Consider the following 23,679-nt stretch of genomic DNA (forward strand, 5'->3'; position numbering starts at 1 on the left):
GTTAAACAGAATGGGTGTAATTGGTGCACATTTTGTTAACTTTACGACCCGATGAAAGCCGGCACATTCCCTTGCACAGATATTGGCGTACCTACCTACCTACATGTCTACAGTTAGCACGACGTATCCACTGTTCTATACTGTTGTATTACCATAGTCGACAATTTAATTACGCAGCTGTCTTTTTTCGAAAACGTGGAAAAAATAGTGTAGGTGGATGGACAAGTTTCGAAATTGTACCAATCAGGAATGCTTATTATTATTTTTGTTTATAACATACAAAAAATTAAAAAACCTGAACAATTATTGCCCTTTAAAATATCATATTTTTATTATGCGTTTAATAATATGTTTGAGAAGCAGTATCAAAAGAATTGTTATTTGTTTACGTTTACGGGTTACCTCACAGCTTATGTAGTAAATTGGTATTTCAAAAATAATCATGTTACATCATATATTATAAATGTCTATATGAATAATCTTAGGTTTTTTTTTAAACGTAATAATTTAAATTTTAAATAATAATTAACTGTTTTAAAAATTAAGAACATGTAGATGCACTGGAAAAACATATTTATAATGCTCTCATCTGACGATGAGATATATTGTGTAATGGTCTAATGTGAATCAAAATGTATAAAATATGCTATCCTATGGAATATAGATATGGATAATAAAAACATTAATTCTTATAACACAACAAATATTTCATGTTTTTCCTTTGTAAATTACTGTATTATTTATTTGTATTCAGTTAGTCAAGAGAAGTCAAGCAAAAACAATGTCATAAAACTGTTATCATTGTATTTTAGAGTCAATATAATAGTAATACGCAGTACCTATCGATTTTTAAATTATGGTGAGTTATAACCTATGGGTAATATTATCCTACAAAAGTATATATTATTCATAGTTACCTACATTATATTTTGTATTGATTCCGATAAAACTGATGTTAATAATTTATTTTAATTATAATAATTTTGAATATATTACGATGTTTGGATTTTACAGTGTATGAAAATTTTTTTGACATTTTCCGTATAGTTTCATATAATTTATAATGTAGTGGAGCACCACTTTTCCCCTTCATTTGGTTGTCATGGCGAATGATCTGCACAGAAAATATTGTTGTAATTCATTGTATTTTGCGGAACATATTTCGAGAAACTTTTGGAGTATTTTACCTTCTTTTCAATGTTATGATTTAAAATATATTTCTAAAACAAATACTTTTTTATTGGATTAAAAATAAAGCCACGGTTGGGTAGTTAGGTTTTCATTGCATAGCGGCTATTACAATACAAATGAGAAACATATTTTACTCGTTAGTAATATACATAATATGTATTTTGTTTTATAAGTTTAAAATATTTTATTTACTGTTTTTGGTGATCGATTGAAAGTAATTTTCCTGACCTCACTGCTATAATATAGGTACCTCATATACTTTTAAAGTGTATAAAAAGTAGAAATACTATTTTATGTATAAAGCACATGAAATGAAAACATACCCTTGGCATAATGTAATCGACATCTGAATTGTTATCTGGCTCTGTATTTTGTTGTGTTTTATCCACACGTAGCATACAACAAAACGTTATCTGCGAATCGAAAAATGCGCCGATTATGGCTACTAATGTGCTTATACTGGTAGTGTAACGAGCTGTAAAACAAGTACATAATATCATATCCATTATAATATACCATACCAAACTAATAACTACCTATATATATTAATATAAGTTAGTACCAATACACACATACACAATAATGACAATTATTTTTTATATAAAAATTAATCGAACGATATAATAATTACTGTAATAGCATTAGTTATATCATTGATTATAAAATAAATAGGTGATCATTTCATAAGCAATGATTACATAAATAATGAATGTACTGAAGTGTAATATATAATGTACCTACTGGTAACTGTAAGTAATCAGTATTGTCTTCATAGATATTAATAACAATTAATAATAATTACCTATCAGTATAACACTGTTAAGCTTTTTTTATTTTTTGATTGTAAGCAAAGGTTTTTTTCCTATCATACTAATTACTAAGATATAGATAAGTAAAAATCCCTAATACATTAATATGTGCCATTGTCTATTTACACATAGCTACATAATTTGACATTGTTTATCACAATATCCTGTTACGAAAATCAAAATACCTAGGTTTACGCAATAATGCTTTAAAGTTTGTCTTTTCTCACTTAAACAATTGGAAAAAAAGATTTAATTAATTTAAAATTAAAATTAATGAATATATTAAGTAGTTCCCATCATAAAATAAGGAAGGAACGTAATCTCTCCTAAACTTTTCAATAAACAACTAGGTAAATGGTATACATTTAGGTACTTCCGTTAAAAATCCAATTAGGTAGATACTTGTTTTTCAAATTATATTGATACGTTTTCAGGTGATTCTTTGGAAGAAATATCAAAGATTTAAAACAAATAATATTAAAAATAATAATGGTTAGTAAAAAATATCCTAAATTTAGAAAAAAACTTATCCTGCTCACTATTTAATGGAAAATACACTACTGACTGGAACTAAACTTAAAATTCACAATGATGTAGGTATTCAATTAAATAACTGTTATTATAAATCACTAACTAAATATTATACTCTTAGGGCCAGTTGCACCGTCTACGGTTAAACTTCGATTAAGCTTAATCAGCTGATAACAGATATTTAACCGGGCAAATTCGGCCGATTAAACTCCGGTTAACTTTAATCAGAGACGGTGCAACTGGCCCTTAAATATTCAGAATTTAAAACCAAAAACAATATGAAATGGAAAAATAAAATTGATATTAAAATTAAGTTATATCAGTTAAGAAATTTAAATAAAGTCTTAGGACCAACTTAATTGCGCCAAGTGTATTTAGCATTGGTGGAATAACTTATCCTTGATGGTAAAAAAGGTTTGAGTGGTGTATTTATTGATAATGCATGTTTCAAATGTGTCAAAATTTAACGTGTGGCTCAATAAAGAACAAAGGTATCCAACGAACAATTATTTATATAAAAGTGCCACCAGTAAAAATGTATTTAAAAGTACATAATTGTGGTACCTACTGTAAATGTATACATCTGAAAAACCACAATTTGTTTCACTCAATGTTACTAAAAATAAACACAAGATACTCAAATATGAATTCTCTTATAAAAATGACTTAAAAACCACATCAGGATAGACATTTTAAAATACTTGGCACTAAATTATGTAATTAAATATTTGAATTATTACGAATATTTTGAATTTTCCAAAATAGTTATTTAAAAAAAAATTATAGGTACTATAGTCCTATTGAATTTGTAATATTATGACAATCCATTATGATATTGTAAGTCTATTAAACATTCTTTTTATTTTTGTTAATCTCTCTATGTAATTCTATATACCTATGTGGCTAATGGTTATGTCCTAATATCCTATACATGGTAAAATAATTTAATATTTTATTGTAATTAATAATCATTGAATTCTATGCCTATCAAATGGTAATATTATATGATGTAACTTCGGATTTCTGGACACGAGTATTCTCAGTGGGGACTAGTATTCATATACTTATTGGTATTGCATAATATATGAAATTGAATTAAATAAATATGATATAGGTAGTATATTATTAATAACTTATTATACATAATATACATAAATAAAAAACAATAATAATTACCATATAAAATTAACGTTTCCAATCCTTCTCTTGACATGCTATCTTTGACCGATTCAGGTGTTAGGTATCTCCATTCTCCGATTTCTAATATGATTAAATTTACGATGTTCATGATCAGTATAGACACAGTGAGGCATAAAAGGCCTCGTTGTTTGGCCGTAGTCCAATCACCTACACACGAGAAAACTGCTCCTCCTACACCAAAGAACACGTTCTGCGAAAAATAAATTAGTATATACTAATTCGTTTAATTTATTTATTTAGAACATATTATTATAAGGTCGAGGTTTTTAATGAATAAAATAAATCTAGGTATGTTTTAAAGCTGAACGATAAAAGCTTTAAAGCTGAACTGATCAATATTTGGTTTAATATTATTTACATAATCGTTAGGTATAGATTCTAAGCAGAGCTGTGTTTGGTTGTACAATATTTGACGAGATTATACTTTGCGGGGTTGAAAGTAAAAACTTTCCAGTACTTTTCTAAATCATAACGAAAACCAAACCAAAAATCGTAAAAACGGGAATATTTATCTAGTACGACTGTACGAGTAATGAGTATTCGATAAAATTGATTTTGTTTTTTTGTTGAAATTTAAAAATTAATTTGATAGATACAAGAAATTTTCATCAAATAATTTATTATACTTTCATTTTGAGATTTTTTCAAAGGATGTTGGCTTTTTAAGTTATTCATGAACATTTGAGTTTTTTTTTAGCTATTTTCGATTTATGTTAAAAACATTTTTTTTCTTAGTCATAAATCTGGATATTTTAATACAAGGCTCCTCATAAGTTGTTCTTACGGCAATTAAAAAAATATCGAAAATACAATCACATTTTTTTATAAACGTGAGTAGTTTGAATTTTTACGATATTGCAAACAATTATCATCTTATGGTTTTAGTTATAACTTATTTGGTTGTAATTGAAACTTTTTGCCATCATAATAATATGTATTGCTATTTTCTGTACAAAATGACATTTTCGAAAATTTTCTCTAGTTTCAAGCGATTTATATATTTTATAGGTTCTACTATTTACACCGTCCTATTGTACGTATCAACGTATAAATTAAATATCAACAATATATGCGCTGTTAAAAAAAAAAAAAATAATTCAACATTTTATCGTATCACTAATGGAAATAAAAATAAATTATGATATATTATTATATTCAGAAATAGAGGTTGAGCGCTACACACCGTTTTCGCTCAGATCGTTTTTCGCATATACAATGACATGCCATTGAATTCAAATTTAACACGACCATTACAACGGTGACCAGTATCAATTACGGCGGAGCGACTTCCGCGGATTTTTTTTATATCATCATCTATTACAAAATATTATCTTGTCATCTGTTTCATACATTTCTCACATATTATTATCATAATGGTATTATTTACCCAAGACCCTGTCCATATGTTTGATCCTATTCTGAGAACAGGTATTGTGAACAGGAAAAATATGCCTGCTACTATTTGAACAGCGCCAACGCTTATGTACAGCACACTCCACAGCAGGTGTATGGCGGTGCATGCTTGAATCCAGCTTAAGCACATCAAGTCATCTATATGATTTTACTTTTTCACGACTTTGCACCCGTGTTGTGTGATTTGATTTCTATAAACATAAACAATTTAAATTTAGTAACATTTTTGAGTTTGTTGCTTGTTTATGAAATAGGCATGTGTAGGTGCCTATGAGTTATTATACGTTTTAATAAACGTACAAGTTAAGCTCTTGGACAATGCATACCCGTACGGCCTTACCGTACGTTGTATATAATTAAATTAAATTTACACATATATTATGTATTATATACATAAATAGATACCTAATAGACAATAGCATGCACATTGCACATGCTATATACATGATATATTATATTAAGCAAAATAACAATTATTAAACGGCTTTATAGTGTTTATAAATTATGGTAAATTAATCTTTTTAGGTATAATATTTTGCAAATTGTGATTTATTGGCTCTAAGTATTATTATGTGGTGCTTTGGAGCAACAAATGTTGAAGGTTAATGATAATAATATAAATAGGTCCTGACATTGAGACATTTTTTTATCACATTCTCATTTGTTGGTATCCATTCAACAATACACTTTCCGTCACGGTTACTAACACAAATTTATTTCCGGTAATGTTTTTCCTTCAAAAAAAATTATTATTTTTGGTACAAAAATATTATTTGTTACGTTGTTTATATTATTGAGATGTTAAACACACATGTTTTTCAGTTACAAGTCACCTCGTAATCAGAAGAACCATATAACCATGGTAGTTGTTCCGTGACGAACATAATATACATATGTATTTGATTTTACAATTCTGTTAATGCCTTCATAAATCACCTTAAAAACAGTCAATTAAATTAAAAATTGTATTTCATAAAAAAATTTTTATCTCTATAGTAATATACAAATATACATATTATATAGTTCATATGAACTACACTGGTTTGTGCATTCCAAAACAATAATACAGTTTGTATTATTCATATTTCTATAGACATTTTAAATTTTTAATAAATAAAAAAATAGTAAATAAACTAACAAAGGCAATGACAAATTACTCAACTTATCTTTGGTTGAATCTAATAATCAATGCTACACATTAAACTTTGAAATTTAATAACTGGAACAAATTTTTTGTATTGTGGTTCCAATGTTTGGTTTGTATCGAGGGTGTGAGCTATTTTTTTATAACTATGGCATATTTTTATAATCAGTTATTTTTGACAATAACATTTAACTTATAGTCCAAAGAATTTACAATGTATATCTAATAAGTAATAACCATTGAGTAGTGAGTAATAAAATAAATATATCTAGCGTTTGCCACCACTTAAAAATATTTTACGTTTTGTTTCCTTATTAGTTTTTAAGTCACTTATAACATAGGTAGTTATGCCATTTTAACTATACAATATTGTATTTTAGTTTAAACTTTAAAGTAAATAATATTATAATATTAGTCCATGGCTAGCTTCTATATAAAATTAACTAAAATTTGTATTATATTTAATTTACATACCAATATTTTCAATGTTAGGGTCCTGGAAAGTCTTGATTATACACTGAGTACAATAGTTTTTATCAATTCATGATACTTTTTTTATTTTACTTCAAGATTAGATAAAAAGGCTAAGAGGGCAGGGACCGTTATAGTAGATTATGGGAAAATAATTGCGACAACTAATAATAAAATGCACTCCATAGGATGATAATTATAATATGCATATAATAACTTATCAGTTAATGTAGGTATTCCTTTGATTCTATACCTATACTATCTTTATTTTGGTATAATAATTATTATATAATTGTTATTTTATTTTAGATTCCAAGTAAATTGTATTGTTCAAATTGTTTCTACTGAACCTATAATATTTGTATACACTTTAAAATAATATCATAAATTATATAAATTTTAAAACTCTTAGTCGAAGATCAACTTAGAATATTAAAATTGAACCGGCGAGGTGTATATAACGTAATATTAGTAATTATTTAAATAAATACAAATTGCTGTGAATGAAAAATAAAGTCAAAATGGTGAAGTTGAATAAATATTATTATACCTACTGCATTTTCAGAATAGAATGTGAAGTCATTAGTTAATGATTTGAATTTCAAACAATAGTTAATGGATTAAATTATGCAGATACGAAATAATATCAAAAAACAATAATATTGCTTTGTTATTTTGATTCAGGAACAACTTGAGGTATCTTTTATTTTACTTTTATTATTTCAAATTTAATTAGAAAAATGGGAGATTGGGTGAAAAATATTATTCTTTAAATCACATATTTGAATAAATAATAAAATTCCTACCAATATATATTAGAGAATTAAATGCATTTAAAGTGCCATAAATTAGTTTGTTGTTTTAAATTAATTACATTTCATGAAATCATATAGTTTACAACTGAAATATTATGTTCAAATAGTGTTAACGAATGCATTATAGATAAAGTATTAACAAAATATATTTGATACCTAATATAGTGTTATTTAGTAGTAACTATTAATATAGGTAGTAAGATATACACATTAATAGAAGTAGAATAATATTTTTGATATTATCACTCATATAAATTAGTTTTGTTTAAATGCCAGAAACCAGAATAGTTGTAATATTTTACAAAATCGCATAGGTACTATTTTATACCTATTAGGTATACTATGAATTACAATAGATACTTAAAAATAATTTTACATTGAATCTTTTTTTTAAAACGTATTTTGTACTTTTGCTTATTTTTTTGTAAACACACTTTTGATTTATGTTACATAAAGATCAGAATTGTAGGTAATTCTAATATTATATTATTATATAGCTACTTACGTTTTTCACGTTTTTATATAATTCTTGATGTTCATAAGCATTCTATCCTTCAATAGTAATATCCCTCAGGTATAATAATAATAATAATAATAATAATAACAATTCAATTTATATTAATTAATTTAATGTGTATTCATAAAATAATTTTATTTTTTCGTTAGTAATGAATGTTAAATTGTATTATAAATCCTTTCTAGTAATTACATTTTCATACTCATACGGATGATAATAGGATAATTTAAAACGTATATTATGTACCTGCCACTATAGTGGCCTATAAGTTATAAATGAACAGAGTATAAAATATAAATGTATTGTTCGTGTAATTGCTAATCAACAATATTAACTTCAAAATGGAATACATTGTTTTGTTATAAAACAATATTATTAAATACACATTTTAAATAAATATGCACAACCTTCATTTTCAGTTTTTTCGTACTTATGAAGTAACAAATAGATTCCTATTTCCTAAATTCATAAAACATTAGTATAGGTATCCACTCAGTTCACACAGTCACACAGAATATTTCTATTAGTATTAAATTAACTTTATGCGTATAGGACTTAATTATTGTCGTTTTTGTCATTTATAGCATGCGGATACGCTCGAGTATAATAACTACGTTATAGCCATGAACCGGATGAAAATTATGTTGCTGTTAACTTATTAACCAATTAAAAGGATGTATATATATATTATATTGCCGCATGATCTATTGGAATGGGAGTAATAGGGTAGGGGTCTTTTGAAATGAATTCGCACACCATTTACTGAAATAATAGACCTAATAATATACGTTACTATTATAATATATGAGAAATTAGGGTCTGAATATGTCATCCGTCAAAAATAGAAATTGCACACATGCTGCTCAACGCTCATTAATAATAAAAGCTATTATAACGTTAAATTAAATTTTGAGTACAATTGAATAAATAAGTTCCAACGTATCTATACTACTGTTGTAACTTAAGAATATCATATTACATAATATCGGAGAAAATATTAAGTCATATTGACAGTATACCTACACGAAGAGTTATAAAATAAATTAATCACCTCGCTCAGAATATAAAATACAAGCAATTAGGTAATTTCAATGTTTAATATTATGAAAAAAAAATTGTACCACACCTGTTTGTTATATTAGGGTATTTTTAGAGTCTAATCGGAGTAATGAATGTATCTGTTTTACAATTATGTATTTTTTATATTTTTTATATTTTTTTTAAAGCCCTGATGTCACTTTAATTAGCTGTTAAAACACTTCAACTATCAACTTTCATGGTGATTTTGGTAGAAATTATTATCTAGTTAGTACCTACTTGTGAGGGTCAAAAGTATAATCAGGAAGTTTTTTTCTAAATAATCAGGAAAAGCAAAAATAAGAAAAATGGAATTTTCATGTAAAATTTCTTTTATTTTTTATTTATAACTCAGAAATAAAACTATTTTAACTGTAGAGATTTGAATATTGTTCACCAAATATTTATTTAAGATTTTTATAGACATTTTATAATTGACTAAATGGACAGACAACTTACTATCATTGCCACCTAACTAGGTTTTTTTTACATATGTACCATATTTTGAAATAGGTATATAAGGAGTGATACTAAGTTCTTGTGATACTACTGCCTTATTTTTTCAAGTGAAAATCTATTTTTTTTTACAATAAATTATCAAGCAGGTGGCTTTTTGAAAATGATGATGTATCTATGAATCAAACAACTAGGTATAGTTTCTGGGCTATTAAATTATATAATCCACTCTGTGTTGAGTAACGTTTAGTAATAATCTATTTGTAAAATATGTATACTGTACGCTTCTGAATTAGAAAACAAAAATAAAATAAATACTGAGGATAATAATTAATAGTCCTTAAAATTTTGTAAAAAAATCAAAGCATTGGATAATAAAGTTATAAAAAGTATTTAAAGAAATCGGAATTTGAATAAATTCATTAAAAATGCGTGTGAGGCTCTGTAAGCATGCTTGAAGAATCACCATGTACATTAATTATTTATTAAATAAATAGGTTCGATAATGAAATAGTCTACAGAAGCTAAAAAAGCAGGTATCATGCATGTGTTCAATAAAATTAATATAACCTAAAGTAATTAATATAACCTACCTAACCAATTACCATCGAATGTTATACCTACACATAATAATTGCATAAGGATTTTGGTAAATTATTTTCTTTTAAATTTGTCTATAATATTATATTTTATAAGACTTTCGTAATAATAGGTAGTGAATAATAAACAGGAAGACGCTATTCTATCTAACACCGAGATATGCGAATTGGATCTTCATACAAACACACATTTTCTATATAGGTATTAGGTACTGCCTATTGGTGGTTTTAAACTAAAAATTTAGTTAGTACAAACTTCAGATCAAACTTTCAGATCTATTTTGGTACTTTATATATACTAATATAGAATTACAAACCACAATCGTATTTGGAGTTTATTAAACATTAAAAATCAAAACCCAAATTAATATTACTAATTTATTATTCATACAATCTATTGTCTCCAACTATAATAGTAGAATGTATATTAGGTATGCCATATTATGTGGTGAGTCAAATTGATTTTAATACCATGTTATTCAAGTAGTAAAAATGTAAAATAGATTAATGGATATAAACATTATAAACGCGAGTACTTAAATAATCAGGAAAACACCAAAAAACCAATAAAAATAAAAACAAAAAAACGGGAATATTTACGTAACTAGTTTTTGACAAAATAATTTTATTCTTTGTTGTAATTCTAAAATGAATACCGCAGAGATTTGAATTGTTTATAAACTATTTATTTATTAGCGTTTTATGCTGAATTTATAGACATTAGTCATGAAATACGTAATTTTAAAAATATTTCGCCTCTTTAATAATATTTTTATAAACATATGAAATTGTTTACTTTTACTATAGTTGTAATCGATTTATGTTTATACATTTTTTTGTAAATCAAAAAGTTAGAAAAGTTAATAAAAAATTAATTATAAATTGGTCTAACGACTAACGGTAAATAAAAATATAAAAAACACATAAACACAACTTTTTTTCATAAGGATCTTTTAATTTTTAAAATTTAAATTTGTCAAAATCTCGAGAATTCACAGTTAAAAATGTATTAAATTTTAAATTTTAATAAATTAAAAATAAATTATTATGCATCCTTAGAAGTAGAGCCTAATCACAGTTTCCGCTCAGAATCGATTTTCGTAGGCAGTGTTTATCATTGAATTCAATTTTAACACATCAATAACAGTGACCTACTCAATGACGAGGTAGGTACACCTGAATTCATACTATACGGCAGAAAGACTTCCACTGTTTTATTTTTTAGATTTAATTTTTACAAGGTCAATAAACATAAAAACATAATATAATCAACAATAAATAATACTGAACATTATGCATTTCATGTACCGATGTTAAACGAATAATAGTTAATACACATACTGAATGATTCTATAATCTGAAAGTTTATCATATTGCATTGTACATAAACTATGCAGCAGTGAACATATTTGAATAATGGGTATGTAGGTAGGATAAATATTTTAATTAGAAATATATATCAATAAATGACCTGCTTGTACTCTGATCTCATTTATCATTCTATTCTTACTGAATTTCGAGCTCGCAAATGACGAAGTGCTACGCACAAAAATATGTTTTCTTGGAAAACTTACTATTTATCGTCGTACAATCAAATCAAATCATTAAATTAAATACAGGTTAGGTACCGACCTACCTACAATCCAACATATCTATTACAAGTTATTTACAGAATGACTTACAAAGATTTGTCGATTTAAAATGTTTGAGAACTAAAATGTACCTACATTATCGTATTATTGTAAATAAATAAGCCGATCAATAATCATCCTGTATATAAACTACAGAATAATAATATTTAAATGCAATTTTTATGCAAAAATACTTGAATTCAATTGATTTTTTTTATACCAACAGTTAATTAACATAATTTATGAATATGATCATAAATATTATATGTATGACGCATGTATTCTGAGTGGTAAAAATAGTTTTAAACAACTTCTACAGCTACCCTAAATTATAATTATAATTTGTGCTACTCGTATTTGAAAAATAATACACTTTCGGATTTTGGCTGTAACGCGAAATCAAAAAGGTTGTAAGCTTCACCAACAGGCAACAGCTAACAGTTAACAGGTTAAATTTAATTATACAATAAATTACTAACAAATGAAGCATAAATTTAAATTAAATTTAAATGCTTATTATACTTGAAATATGTATGTAATATCAAAGAGGAAATACAAATTAAAATTAATAAATATTGACAAGACAAAATAACTTTTATTAATTTATTATATTTATTTCATAACCATGCAGGAGTCAAAAATAGATATGACTAAGGTAGTTTAAGAGTCTGTGAAAAAAAATATGTTATTGTTTTTAATATATTTTTATAAGTTTTTGTAGGATTGTATATATCCTGTATTCCTGTATTATCTTAAATCTGTAAATTAGTAACACTAAACTAATTATTTACATTTTTAACGTTTTACATTCAACCTAACCCATGCAATTTTAAATTAATTTTTGTAATAGCTATTTGTAGTACTTTGAACTCCACTTAATTTTGTAATATTTATCCTACTAAACCTATGCATACTAGACACACTCTAATTATTTTATTCTGTTTATGTTGTTTTGATTCACAATTAAATTTTCAATGATACTTAATTTCACCCAAAGCCTAAAAACCATACTGAAGAATTGCATAATCTGCATTGTTAAATACCTTCTCAAATCCCAAATGCATTTTATTTACGATATAGTACGTTTTTGAAACTTAGACCGTGTCTAAACCTAATTTAATTTTTTAGAACAGTTCGAGTAAGTATTTTTTATAAATATTTTAAGTATCTAAGCTTTTAATAATGTTATCTACAATTTTTCTTATTGTACCTATAAAGTTATTTTTCTGATCTTCGTTTTAAAAAAATAGAACCACAGTCATTTATTCAAATTTTTCAGAGAAAATGACTATTGAATTCTTACTAATGGGCTTATTAAAGGTTATAGAGTCTAAAAGTAGGTAATACATTTTTAAAATTTGCAGTTGTTTTATAGAAACTAGATTTTAAACTGTTAAATAATTATTTAAACATCATGTAATATATATAATATAATACCTAGGTACCTATATTATAGGTAATAATAAAATAATGATTTATACTTTTGTAATTCGTGTAACTTGTAAGTATTGAGTTAATTACTTAAGCATAGACATTGCAATTAAAAACTATTATGTAATTAAAGGACAAGGTAAAAAGACTTAACAAATATTATGATGTCATTATTTATAAGTTATAGCTAGTCATTTGTAATAATTATTATAATTTAAGGTAGATAAACTTGCTGATGTTTAATTTATATTTACCACCCACATAATGTTTTTTATAGTTTTGCTTCTTTAATACAATATGTACACATTTATGATTTATCTATTTTAAATTATATTATAGTCACTATGTATTTATATTTTATATGTTATGAGAAATATAGAAATAGCATAACCTTTCGAATAAAACAGAATACCGTAATATAATGTTCTGAAATTCGTAGACTTGTGAACGTGTGACAATTATGAATCGCAAAGATGATGATGGCATATAAAAATTAAAAAATTTTATATTGTTTGATCATTTAACATACTATATCAGTTCTAAGCACGTTGCACCTTTATATTGTTTCTTTGTATACAATACGTGAAAAAGTATAAATTATAACACTTCGTTTCGTTAATTTCAATATATTCTTTTTGGACAATTCGTGCGTTACGAATGAACACTTTTTATTTAACAAAAACAATTGGTAAGGCATAATATGTTAATTTTACATGTACGAAATTTGTCCTTCTATATAATTCAATACTATGTACGATTTATTGTGGACACTACATACGTCAAACATTTGCTTTTAGCATTTATTTTACGTTTACATATTATATGTTCAGTGTTCACTTACCTACTTTATTAACAATAATTGAAAAAACAAAATATTGGCGTACATCCGAAGTATGCAAGTTATCGGGTTTCGTAAAGGAATATATTATAATATTATTATGAACCATGGTTTATTGGTACAAATAATCATTGGGTTGAAAAATTAAACAATAAACGTTTAAATAGCGAGGTTTTTCATTGTTTTTGGTTATCCATCATTTAGTATATTATCAAACATCCAAATCGGTCCGTAGTCCGTTTACTATGTCTATACACTCTAAACAAGGACACTTTACTGCTATTGTATGTTTATATATTATTATGTTTGACATTCATTCTATAGGGTGACATATAGATTGCGAATTGTACGATGTTACAGTTTATACTTTATAGTCTATTATATAGTCTTTTCGTATATTTGTATGTATTATATTATATTCACACAATGTAGGGTGATGACTGATGGCTATTGGCTACTGTAAAATATGTCAATATAAATAAATTCGTCATCACTTTTTTTGCATTTTTCAGTTGGATCACTGTTATGTAAGTATGTAACTATATTTTAATAATTAAAAAAAATGCAAAGTTTGAGTCTTTGAGAATTGGAACTGATAGCCATAAATCATAATATTTAGGTAGTGCTGGATTTAGTATATGAAAAGGTAATTTGTAAACTGCCGTTATATACTTTATAAACTGTTTTTAAATTGCAATTAGGTACCTACTAAAAAAAAAATAAATATATCTGACGTCTTTGTTTCAAAGAAGGAAAAAAAAGAATCTATATTACGTTTTCAAGATTAAGTATTAAATAATACCTATATAGTACCTATACGGCTATACCTAGTACCTAAATATGTATTATATAGGTAGTAGGTAGTAATGACTATAACTATAGTCATTATAATGCATTGGTCCGGTATGAATAATGTATTCAATCGTTCAAACTTAACTGTTCTAATAAAATGTATCAAGTATCAAGTATTAATACTTCAGACTACAAATTCTAATAAAATAAGTTTAGAAATAAAATTACGTTATTAAAATATCATATAACATTTCATTAATATACGTTTATTGACTATGTCTTGGGGAGTATCAAACATTTTGCTGTATTTTTTTTTTAGTAAAAATTGTTATTTAGTAAAAAAACTTAAGTACCCAATAATAATCTCTTCAGAGGATACTCATAATTTGATTTCCTGCAATATCTGTTATGTATGTAATATCATTACGTATTTAGTTAAAATAAATCTAGATGTTCCTACATTACTCATGCTTACATTGGTATAATTTGGAGAGCCAGTTGCCATTCTGACATTTTATAGTGCGGACAAGATATCGTAGTGCCCCCTATTGTTTTAACCTCTAAATTCTAATTAATTATATGTATATTACAAACTTTTATATTGTTTTAAAAGCATTATGCTTAAGCTCGAATATTATTGTTCTGTGTGTGTTTCATATAATTACATAGGTCATAGGTACTAGGTAATTAGTAATTAAATATATTTATATTATATAGCTGTCTAGCCTTATAGGTGCACTTAAAGTTGTTGTATACATTATAATATCAATAGTATTAACTTGATATATTTTCACTCATTTGAGTATTCCACAAACCTTCAAGGACTGCTGAATAGTAGGTATGTAGGTACCAATTTACAATGTTACACGCATAAATTCAATATTGATAAATTATTTAGTTATAGTAGGAGGGCGTCTATCTCTTCCTCCCCTTCTATATTTTTAGACACGATAAATAAAAAGTATGTATTATTTTTTGCCCCCTCAAAAATGTACTCGAAGATATTATATATTATAATTATTGTTAATACTTTGGCGGAATGGCGGTGAACGCTCGGTCTTTATAAAAAATTATTATGAATCGGTGATTGGGTTTTAATTTTATTCATAATCATGATGGACTATTTATGAATTTTTTTGAGAAGGTGGATTCATATATTTTTACTATCGATCATGAACTATAATTTGATAATTATTAATTCAATGTACTTTAATTTGAAACTAGCACACGACGAAAAGCTTCGTAATGATAAGTTTCAATATTATTTTATATCCTGCACGTGGCATTGGTACTTATGAATGTATGGTAATAAGGCAATGCTCACGCCTAATATGCCTATAAACATGTCACATTATTGATTATTATTCCTAATTAATTACTTTAATATGTATAGTAGGTACCAACAACCAACCTATACCTTGTGAGTTGTGGGCACCAAACGTGGAACTAGTAGGTGGTTCAATTGATACTTATATTGTTGCTACAATGCTTTATTATAAAAATTTAGTTACCTATATCGATGCGCAGATACCTAATATTACATTTTTTTACACAGATGTATATTTAGTGCGTCGTATTTAATCTTACGTCGTAAGATATTTAATATACTTATGTGCCTATAATCTACAGGGGTACTGAATAATTTAAATACCTACCTACTATAATAATTAATAATGTATTATTGTTTTTACATTAATACCTATATCATTAATTGATAAGTACAATAAACTAAGTATAATAGTATAATACATTAATAAATAATATATATTTTTTAATAAGAGCTTTTTAACTGTTTTAGATACATTTTCAGGTGTATAAGTTAGGTTTCTTTAACTGGTTTGAAATCTAATAATGTTTTACTTATTATAGTTACGAGTATTTTTAAAATATATATTCGAAAGGTGTTTGAAGCAACATATACTGCAGTAACTAAGTCTTATTTAATTTGAATCAATAGGTAAGGTGTTTGATATAATATAATATGTCAAAGTGTGGCCACGTGGAAGAACTTTCTATCCTATATATGTCTAAAACTTTATCAGCATTCAGCATCTATTCAATATATTCTATTGAGACAATTGAATGTAATGCGGATTGCGCAATACAAAATCAATATACACTCTTTAAGCTCGTTATACTTTTGTAGGATAGGGCAATTTATTCCTGAAACATAATTAAGGGGGGAATTTCTTAAAATGCTTGAGAATAGCCTGAATTTGGAACTATCGAAAAATGAATGGTAATAAATTACTATTTATAAATCATTATTTAAGATATCAAACGGTGTAATTGAATAAGATATTCAATATTTTGACTAAAATTTAAATAATTAATTTCTCTTAAAGTGAAAATTAAAGTGAGTCGTACAATTTTATTTTAAATTATAATATAGTTTAATCTTTAAAATATGCATAGTATAATAATCAAAATAGTAAATAAATAAATGTATGGAAACATAAAATAAAAGATGTATCATGATGTATCTATAATATGTAAACTAGTAAACTTAAAATGTTAATTGCCAATATTAAATATTAAATAAAATTGAGAGACGATACAAAAACTCGTAGTTAATTGATAGTAAGTGGTAAATCACATCTACATGGTGCTGATCTCAGCAGTCTTACGATAGAAGATTAGTTATTCCGTGATTATACACTAACGTATGTATCACACGACACAGTGTATCACAAGAATTGAATACTTATTTGTGTAAGAGACCAGCTCAGTTCATCAATCATAGTTAAATTATAAAACATTAGAATGATTCACATTCACTTTGTATTCACTAATCGATACTTATTATTCGGAGTAGATACTGTTGCTCTATAATAGTGTAAATAGTATTTTTAAAATAAAATTGTACTTAAAATTATAAAGTATCTATATATTTTATCTATCTATTTTATTGTAAAAAAAAAAATTACTTATATAAAAATATACGTTGATTTTTTTTATTCCCGGGAATGATCCCGTTTTCACCCGAAATTCCAGGACATTTCGACGATCCGGTACCAAGGGTCGGTACGTGTAGGGTATACTTATGTAATATGCAAAACTGCTTTTACGAATTGTAATTATATATAATATTGTATTCAAAACCAATTTGTATTTACATCAATAAGTCGCAATGCAATTAATTTGACTTTTGTGTTTATTGCATAATGTTATACTGTTGTATAGGACGTATTAGTATTTTAATTTAGTATTAATTAGAGTTCAATATATTTATAGTTGTTATAATATTAAAATATGACTAAACATACGTACGAGTGTATTCCTCCTACAGTCCTACATTAAAATTTAAAAGTAATCATTATTATAATGTTCGTACATAGATTTGCTTGCATATAATTTGTAATTATAATGATACTGTTTATGGTTATAATTAATTGTAAAGTACCTACCTATCAAAAAAAAATTATTCAATATTATTTTTCCTCTTATTCAATATTTTGTACTTAATAAATTATGATTTATATACTTTCAGTTAAAATGGATTAGTCATTACTTGCAAAAATATTTTGTATGCAAAATAAGTAATTTAAATAACGCTATTGTATTAAAAATTATTCATAAGTATATAAATAACACTTTATTGATCTACATGTATAATACAATCGATATTTAGTGCCATTATAAATTATCGTTCTTTAAGTTTTTTAGGTTAAATAATTTTAAGCTCTATACATACTGAGTATTTTGTGTGGTTTTTAAAAACTTAGTTGGTAATTATCAATTACCTATTGAGTGTTATACTTACGACGTACCTATATATATTATATAATAAACTTAATTATTAAATAAATGTCTGTCTACCTGTCCACCTATATTTTATTATACGTTATAACTTATGATATAAAAACATAATAAGTGATTATTTTTATTACCTATAGCCAAGATAATAATAATATATCATAAATATATTTCTATTGGTATTACTATTGATAGATTATTCTTTGTATATTATGTATGCAAATATGTAACTCTACTATAATTTATTGAATAGATACTGTACAATTTATTACATTTCTTAAATGTTTAATAATAATTTGTACATAATAATATGCATAGTATATATATTCATATTCAGTAGGCGTATGGCATAATATATGAACAAATTCAAGGTATTTAAGATGTTATAATTATAATTTTGACCAATCGTCTGTACAAAACAGGGTTAGCAACTTAGCTGAGGGTAAGAACTGCTCCTATACACACACATACATTCAAAATAATTGTCAAGAAAATTAAAAATTAATTTCTTTAACAGATTAAATTTAAACACCTATTAAATATAATGTTTAAATGGTTAGGTATATGCATTTATTATCGAAAACTATAATATTATAATGTTGTCTAGTTCATGATGTACAGAGTGATTATTTTTACGACAGTCACTTATATTATCAGTCAATTTATGAGATATGAATAAAAATGTTTATGATTTATTTTTAAATTTGTAGTTTATACCTTCCTTATAAAATAAATCGACAACAAGATTATTGCACATAGATTATTTACTGTTAAATCTTAGTTGGTAGGTACCCAACATTGATTCTCTTTTGAAGGAAAATATTGATGTTCTAACAAAACATGCAGTTTACTATCCATTTATTGATACGTCATGTTAGTGAGAAAATTAAATATATATTTTGGTTTTAACATATTGTTTAGTGCATATAAATCTGGGCTCATTTTATAAGCATTTAAAAATCATGTAGATGCAATACACCCATAATTTCACAATGTACTATATTAACTTATTACCACTCACCTACTCTATATCTAAAACTACAAGTAGGTATAGGTATTAATGTATTTTAAAAATCATAAACTGTTACTGAGACTGGACGGTCAGCAGATGTATAAGTATAGTAACGTACGTCGAAATACATTTTAAAAAATAAGTTATTATTTTTAAAAGGTATTTGCTTCAACATTTCAACGTATATATATTTTAAATAGTTATCGTGGTTATGACCCTTCGGAGTTCGGGTGACTGGTACGGACACAAGAATATCCGCAGTAACACAAAATATGATTTAAATTTGTAGTTTTTATACGGTTTGATGTCTTACGTGGAAGAACCATGCAAGTAAAATAAGTTTGTATAACGAATCGTTAAAAAACTGTTCACATGATGTTCATTCCGTAACGACATTTAACGGACTTGAATAAGACAGTCAGTTTTGTATATAGTAATTATCCAACCAAATATTTCATTAATTTTTAAGAAATTTGTTTTTATTATTATTATTATCGTTATTATTATATAGACTAACTGAGCATGTAATTTTAACGTAAATATAAAGCGCACTCATTAGGTGCAATAACTTACTATATGATAATAAGTGCAGTCGGGCGTATACCTATATCGGAGTTACTTTTATTGAAATACTGCACGTGCAGTAGTGACTAGCGTATCAAGTTTACGGGCCCAATGGTTACAATAATTACAAATAAACTCAAGCAAGAAATATGAATAAATACAATAATGGGAAAATTCAAGATAGTGAAGAACCAAAAGAAGAAAAGTTATACATTGGCAATCCATATTATTATCCTTGCAAGTGGGCGATTGGAAGAATATTATAGTTTGTGGAGCATATTGAATTTAAAAATGAAATGTTATTACGTGAAGAAAAATAAGGAAGTTAAAAATTATTGCAACTATATTATACCTAAAAATAAGTAATATTTTTTAAGAAATTAGAAAACCTTGATTGGCTTGAACTCTCCAGTCTTCTATGTCGACTAGCGAGATGACAGTGTCTGGGAAGCAATAAAAACAGCGGAGTACAATCACGTGACAAGTTGTCATTTATAGGTATTTAATTAATATTATAGGTATATCATACCCGCTGCACAGCAAAAGACAAGAATTTACGCTGTACGCGCTTTAAATGATAACTACTACACGTCATGTGGTGTAGTTGGTGCAATGTCTATCCCACAATACGTCTGATCATTCCTAAACATAATCCCAAAACAGAGCGTAGAGCACAGTAAAGATACTTATTCGGAGCAACTGATTATTATGAATAATTAGTATCATGACACGGGTTTATTATTATGATACGATTCTTAATTAAACGGGTTATAACTTTATTCGAAATAATATTATATTATATATACGTTCTGCTATATTATGTGTATTGACCTTTTCTCGATCTGTTGCGCACCGGACCTGTCGTCGTCGTCTTCGTCGTCCGCGATCTCATCGGTCATGTACAGGTCGGACTATACCGTGTCGCGATCTCTCGTGCGGGTTGGTGTGCGGGCGGGGGACGGGGGTGCGAGATATGAATCGGCGGCTGCGGACAGAGATCCGCGATAGCGTCGAGCCGTGGACGGCGGGATGGTCGTCGGCTGTCGTCGAGCTACCCGGGGACGGTGCAGGTGACCGTCGGTTTGCGCCGCGGCGGTGACAGCGCGAGAAACGACCGCCGTGGTACGGTAGTAGGTATACGTATATCAGCGACGCGCGCGCACTGCTTGAGCACTGTATCGAGCTGACGGCGCGGCGGTTGCGTGTAAGTCGAGCGACCGTTGCGGGCGGTGTGTGCGCGCGCGACAATCGGCGCTACGCAATATACCGAGTTAACGCCGGCACAGCGGCAGCAGCTGAGTTGTACGTACTCTCGAGCGCGCGCGTACGTATAATGCGTTGTGTGTACGCTCGTACGACGCGCGCGCGCTCGCGTGTGTTCAAGCGTTATTGGTCACGGCCGTAGCGCGCGCACCTCCATGTACACACGACGTCAACTATACGGCGTGCGTGTCGCCGCCGTGCATACATCTATATACAATATTATTATTGTTATATTATAATTCCATTTCCACAACTGGTCTTGAATATCATAGGTACTTACCGGGTTGGTAAACGCGGGGGGCACTCTCCCCAAACAGATCCTGTCCAAAGAGCCTGTTTCATAATGTATACATTGTGGAAATATTACAATGAAATAAAAGTTATTAAAATATTATATATTATAATATGATAATACTGTTATTATGTGGGGTGAGCTAATTTGCAAAATATGTTGAAACCTCGAGCAGTAACCAAAAGTCAAACGTGCCTAAATCGAATGTGGATATGACGTCCGTTATACTAATACAATTACTATTAAACAATTTACGAATACCCAGTGATCCACTCACTCACCCAAAACGCTCCTTGTTATTTTCCTAATATATAGGTGCTAATCGCTGGGGTCCTAAGAATGCTTAGCGTCCTCTAATTTAGAGCTACCAATGGAAAGGCCATAATAAGTTATTATACATTTTTAGTTTACGCCGTCATTAATTATTATTATTTACAACACGTACAACAATATGTATACTATCAATTTATTATACATAATAATATATACTTACAATACGTTTACTATAATAATTACTTTAAGAGTAAACAAGTAAAGTGTTCACTTTTTTAAGATTCTCTTTTCCAAAAATGTATTTTTCACTATGCTGCAGGTCTAACTTTTATTACCTAATTTTTTTTTTATTAATCAAACTATAAACTCTTTATGTTTTAAACGTATTTTATATTTTTTATTTTACGTATAGGTGTGCATCTCTGAAACTTAATATAGGTACTATTTTGAGGTATGTTAATGTACAATGTAATTTATAATTAATATAGTTTTTTTTTGTATCAACAAGCTTTTAAAATTTAAAGTTTAATTAACTCTGTGCCCTTAAAATTCTCTCGGTGCTTAATAGCAATTAAGCACCCTTAATATATTTGATAGACGATTCCGCCAATTGGCAGTTATAGCGTCAACGACACCTGAATATTGACTTCAGCACTATTGACTGTCTGATATTACACCGATACAACAATGTTGCATTTTTTCCTCTTATTAATCAACAATGATATAATTAAATATTTAAACGCACAAAATGTAATATCCATATTATTATATCGCTACTGTTGTGTGTATATGCCGAGAAGGGTCGTCTAATACAGTTATACCGTATTATTATATTATAGTAGCCGTATATAGATAGCGGTCGTTGTGTCACGGACTGTGTGTATGCGCGCGCCTGGGACCGTATCGATGGCAGCGCGTCGGGCGCGACTAACAGCCATGCGCTGTGTTTCCAAGATATATATATATATACGTACAAAGGCTGCGTGGTGGTGTAGCGGCGGGGGTGGTTTGCGCGAACTCTAGAGCCATTTACGCCGGCCTTTGTTGGCGGGTGGTTGCTGGCGGGCGGGTGCACTCAAGAACGCGCCGTTAAAATAACATTTACGCGCGTGTGTGTATATAGGTATATTATATCCACGTGAGTCCCATCGTGACTCGCTATTACTACTTCTTTGGACATAATACAAAATAATATATTATATTATACAATTCAGAATAATATTGTTGTAGAAATTAGTGGGTTAGGTGTAATTGCGGCGACTGGCTCGCGATTTTGGAAAAGAAGAACAATTAATAGTAAGTGGACGCATAAATAGTGACGTATTAAAACATTGCGTTCCCGAATGTTTGACGTCTTAATATATTAATGTAATCAAGAACAATAATTAGAAGAAATACGTTGAAATATTATTGGGGAAAAAAGGGTTATCTACTATATTATACATCCCTCCGCGATCACTTCAAATCAAACACTAATACACTAGGTACCTAGTAGTGATGGTCGCTATTACGAGTACGCGGGATCGTCATATCGAGTACCTATACATATTATGTAGTAATCGCGGGTACGTGACTTTCATATCGGTCAAAATATAAAATCCATT

At 27.6% G+C, this 23,679-nt stretch overlaps 1 protein-coding gene across 4 annotated transcripts in view; it reads right to left on the reverse strand.

Moving 5' to 3' along the window:
* Positions 1-21,579, reverse strand: part of LOC100168065 — a 29,794-nt gene extending 8,215 nt beyond the window's left edge. For 2 of the 4 annotated variants that reach the window (XR_511060.3, XM_001947572.5), the window contains exons 1-4: positions 21,079-21,579; positions 5,119-5,335; positions 3,708-3,921; positions 1,515-1,666 (exon numbers count right to left, since the gene is read on the reverse strand). Coding sequence is in view for 3 of the 4 variants with exons in the window: in XM_001947572.5 (XP_001947607.2) it covers positions 1,515-1,666; positions 3,708-3,921; positions 5,119-5,274 (522 nt within the window). In the remaining variant the exon portion in view is untranslated. Of the gene's footprint in view, positions 1-1,514; positions 1,667-3,707; positions 3,922-4,914; positions 5,055-5,118; positions 5,336-6,762; positions 6,859-21,078 lie in introns of those variants that run through there. The other 2 variants (XM_016807423.2, XM_016807424.2) reach the window with 2 other exon arrangements.
* Positions 21,580-23,679: the final 2,100 nt, after the last annotated feature.

The sequence above is a fragment of the Acyrthosiphon pisum genome, chromosome A1 (assembly GCF_005508785.2).
Source record: "Acyrthosiphon pisum isolate AL4f chromosome A1, pea_aphid_22Mar2018_4r6ur, whole genome shotgun sequence".
Taxonomy (NCBI): domain Eukaryota; kingdom Metazoa; phylum Arthropoda; class Insecta; order Hemiptera; family Aphididae; genus Acyrthosiphon; species Acyrthosiphon pisum.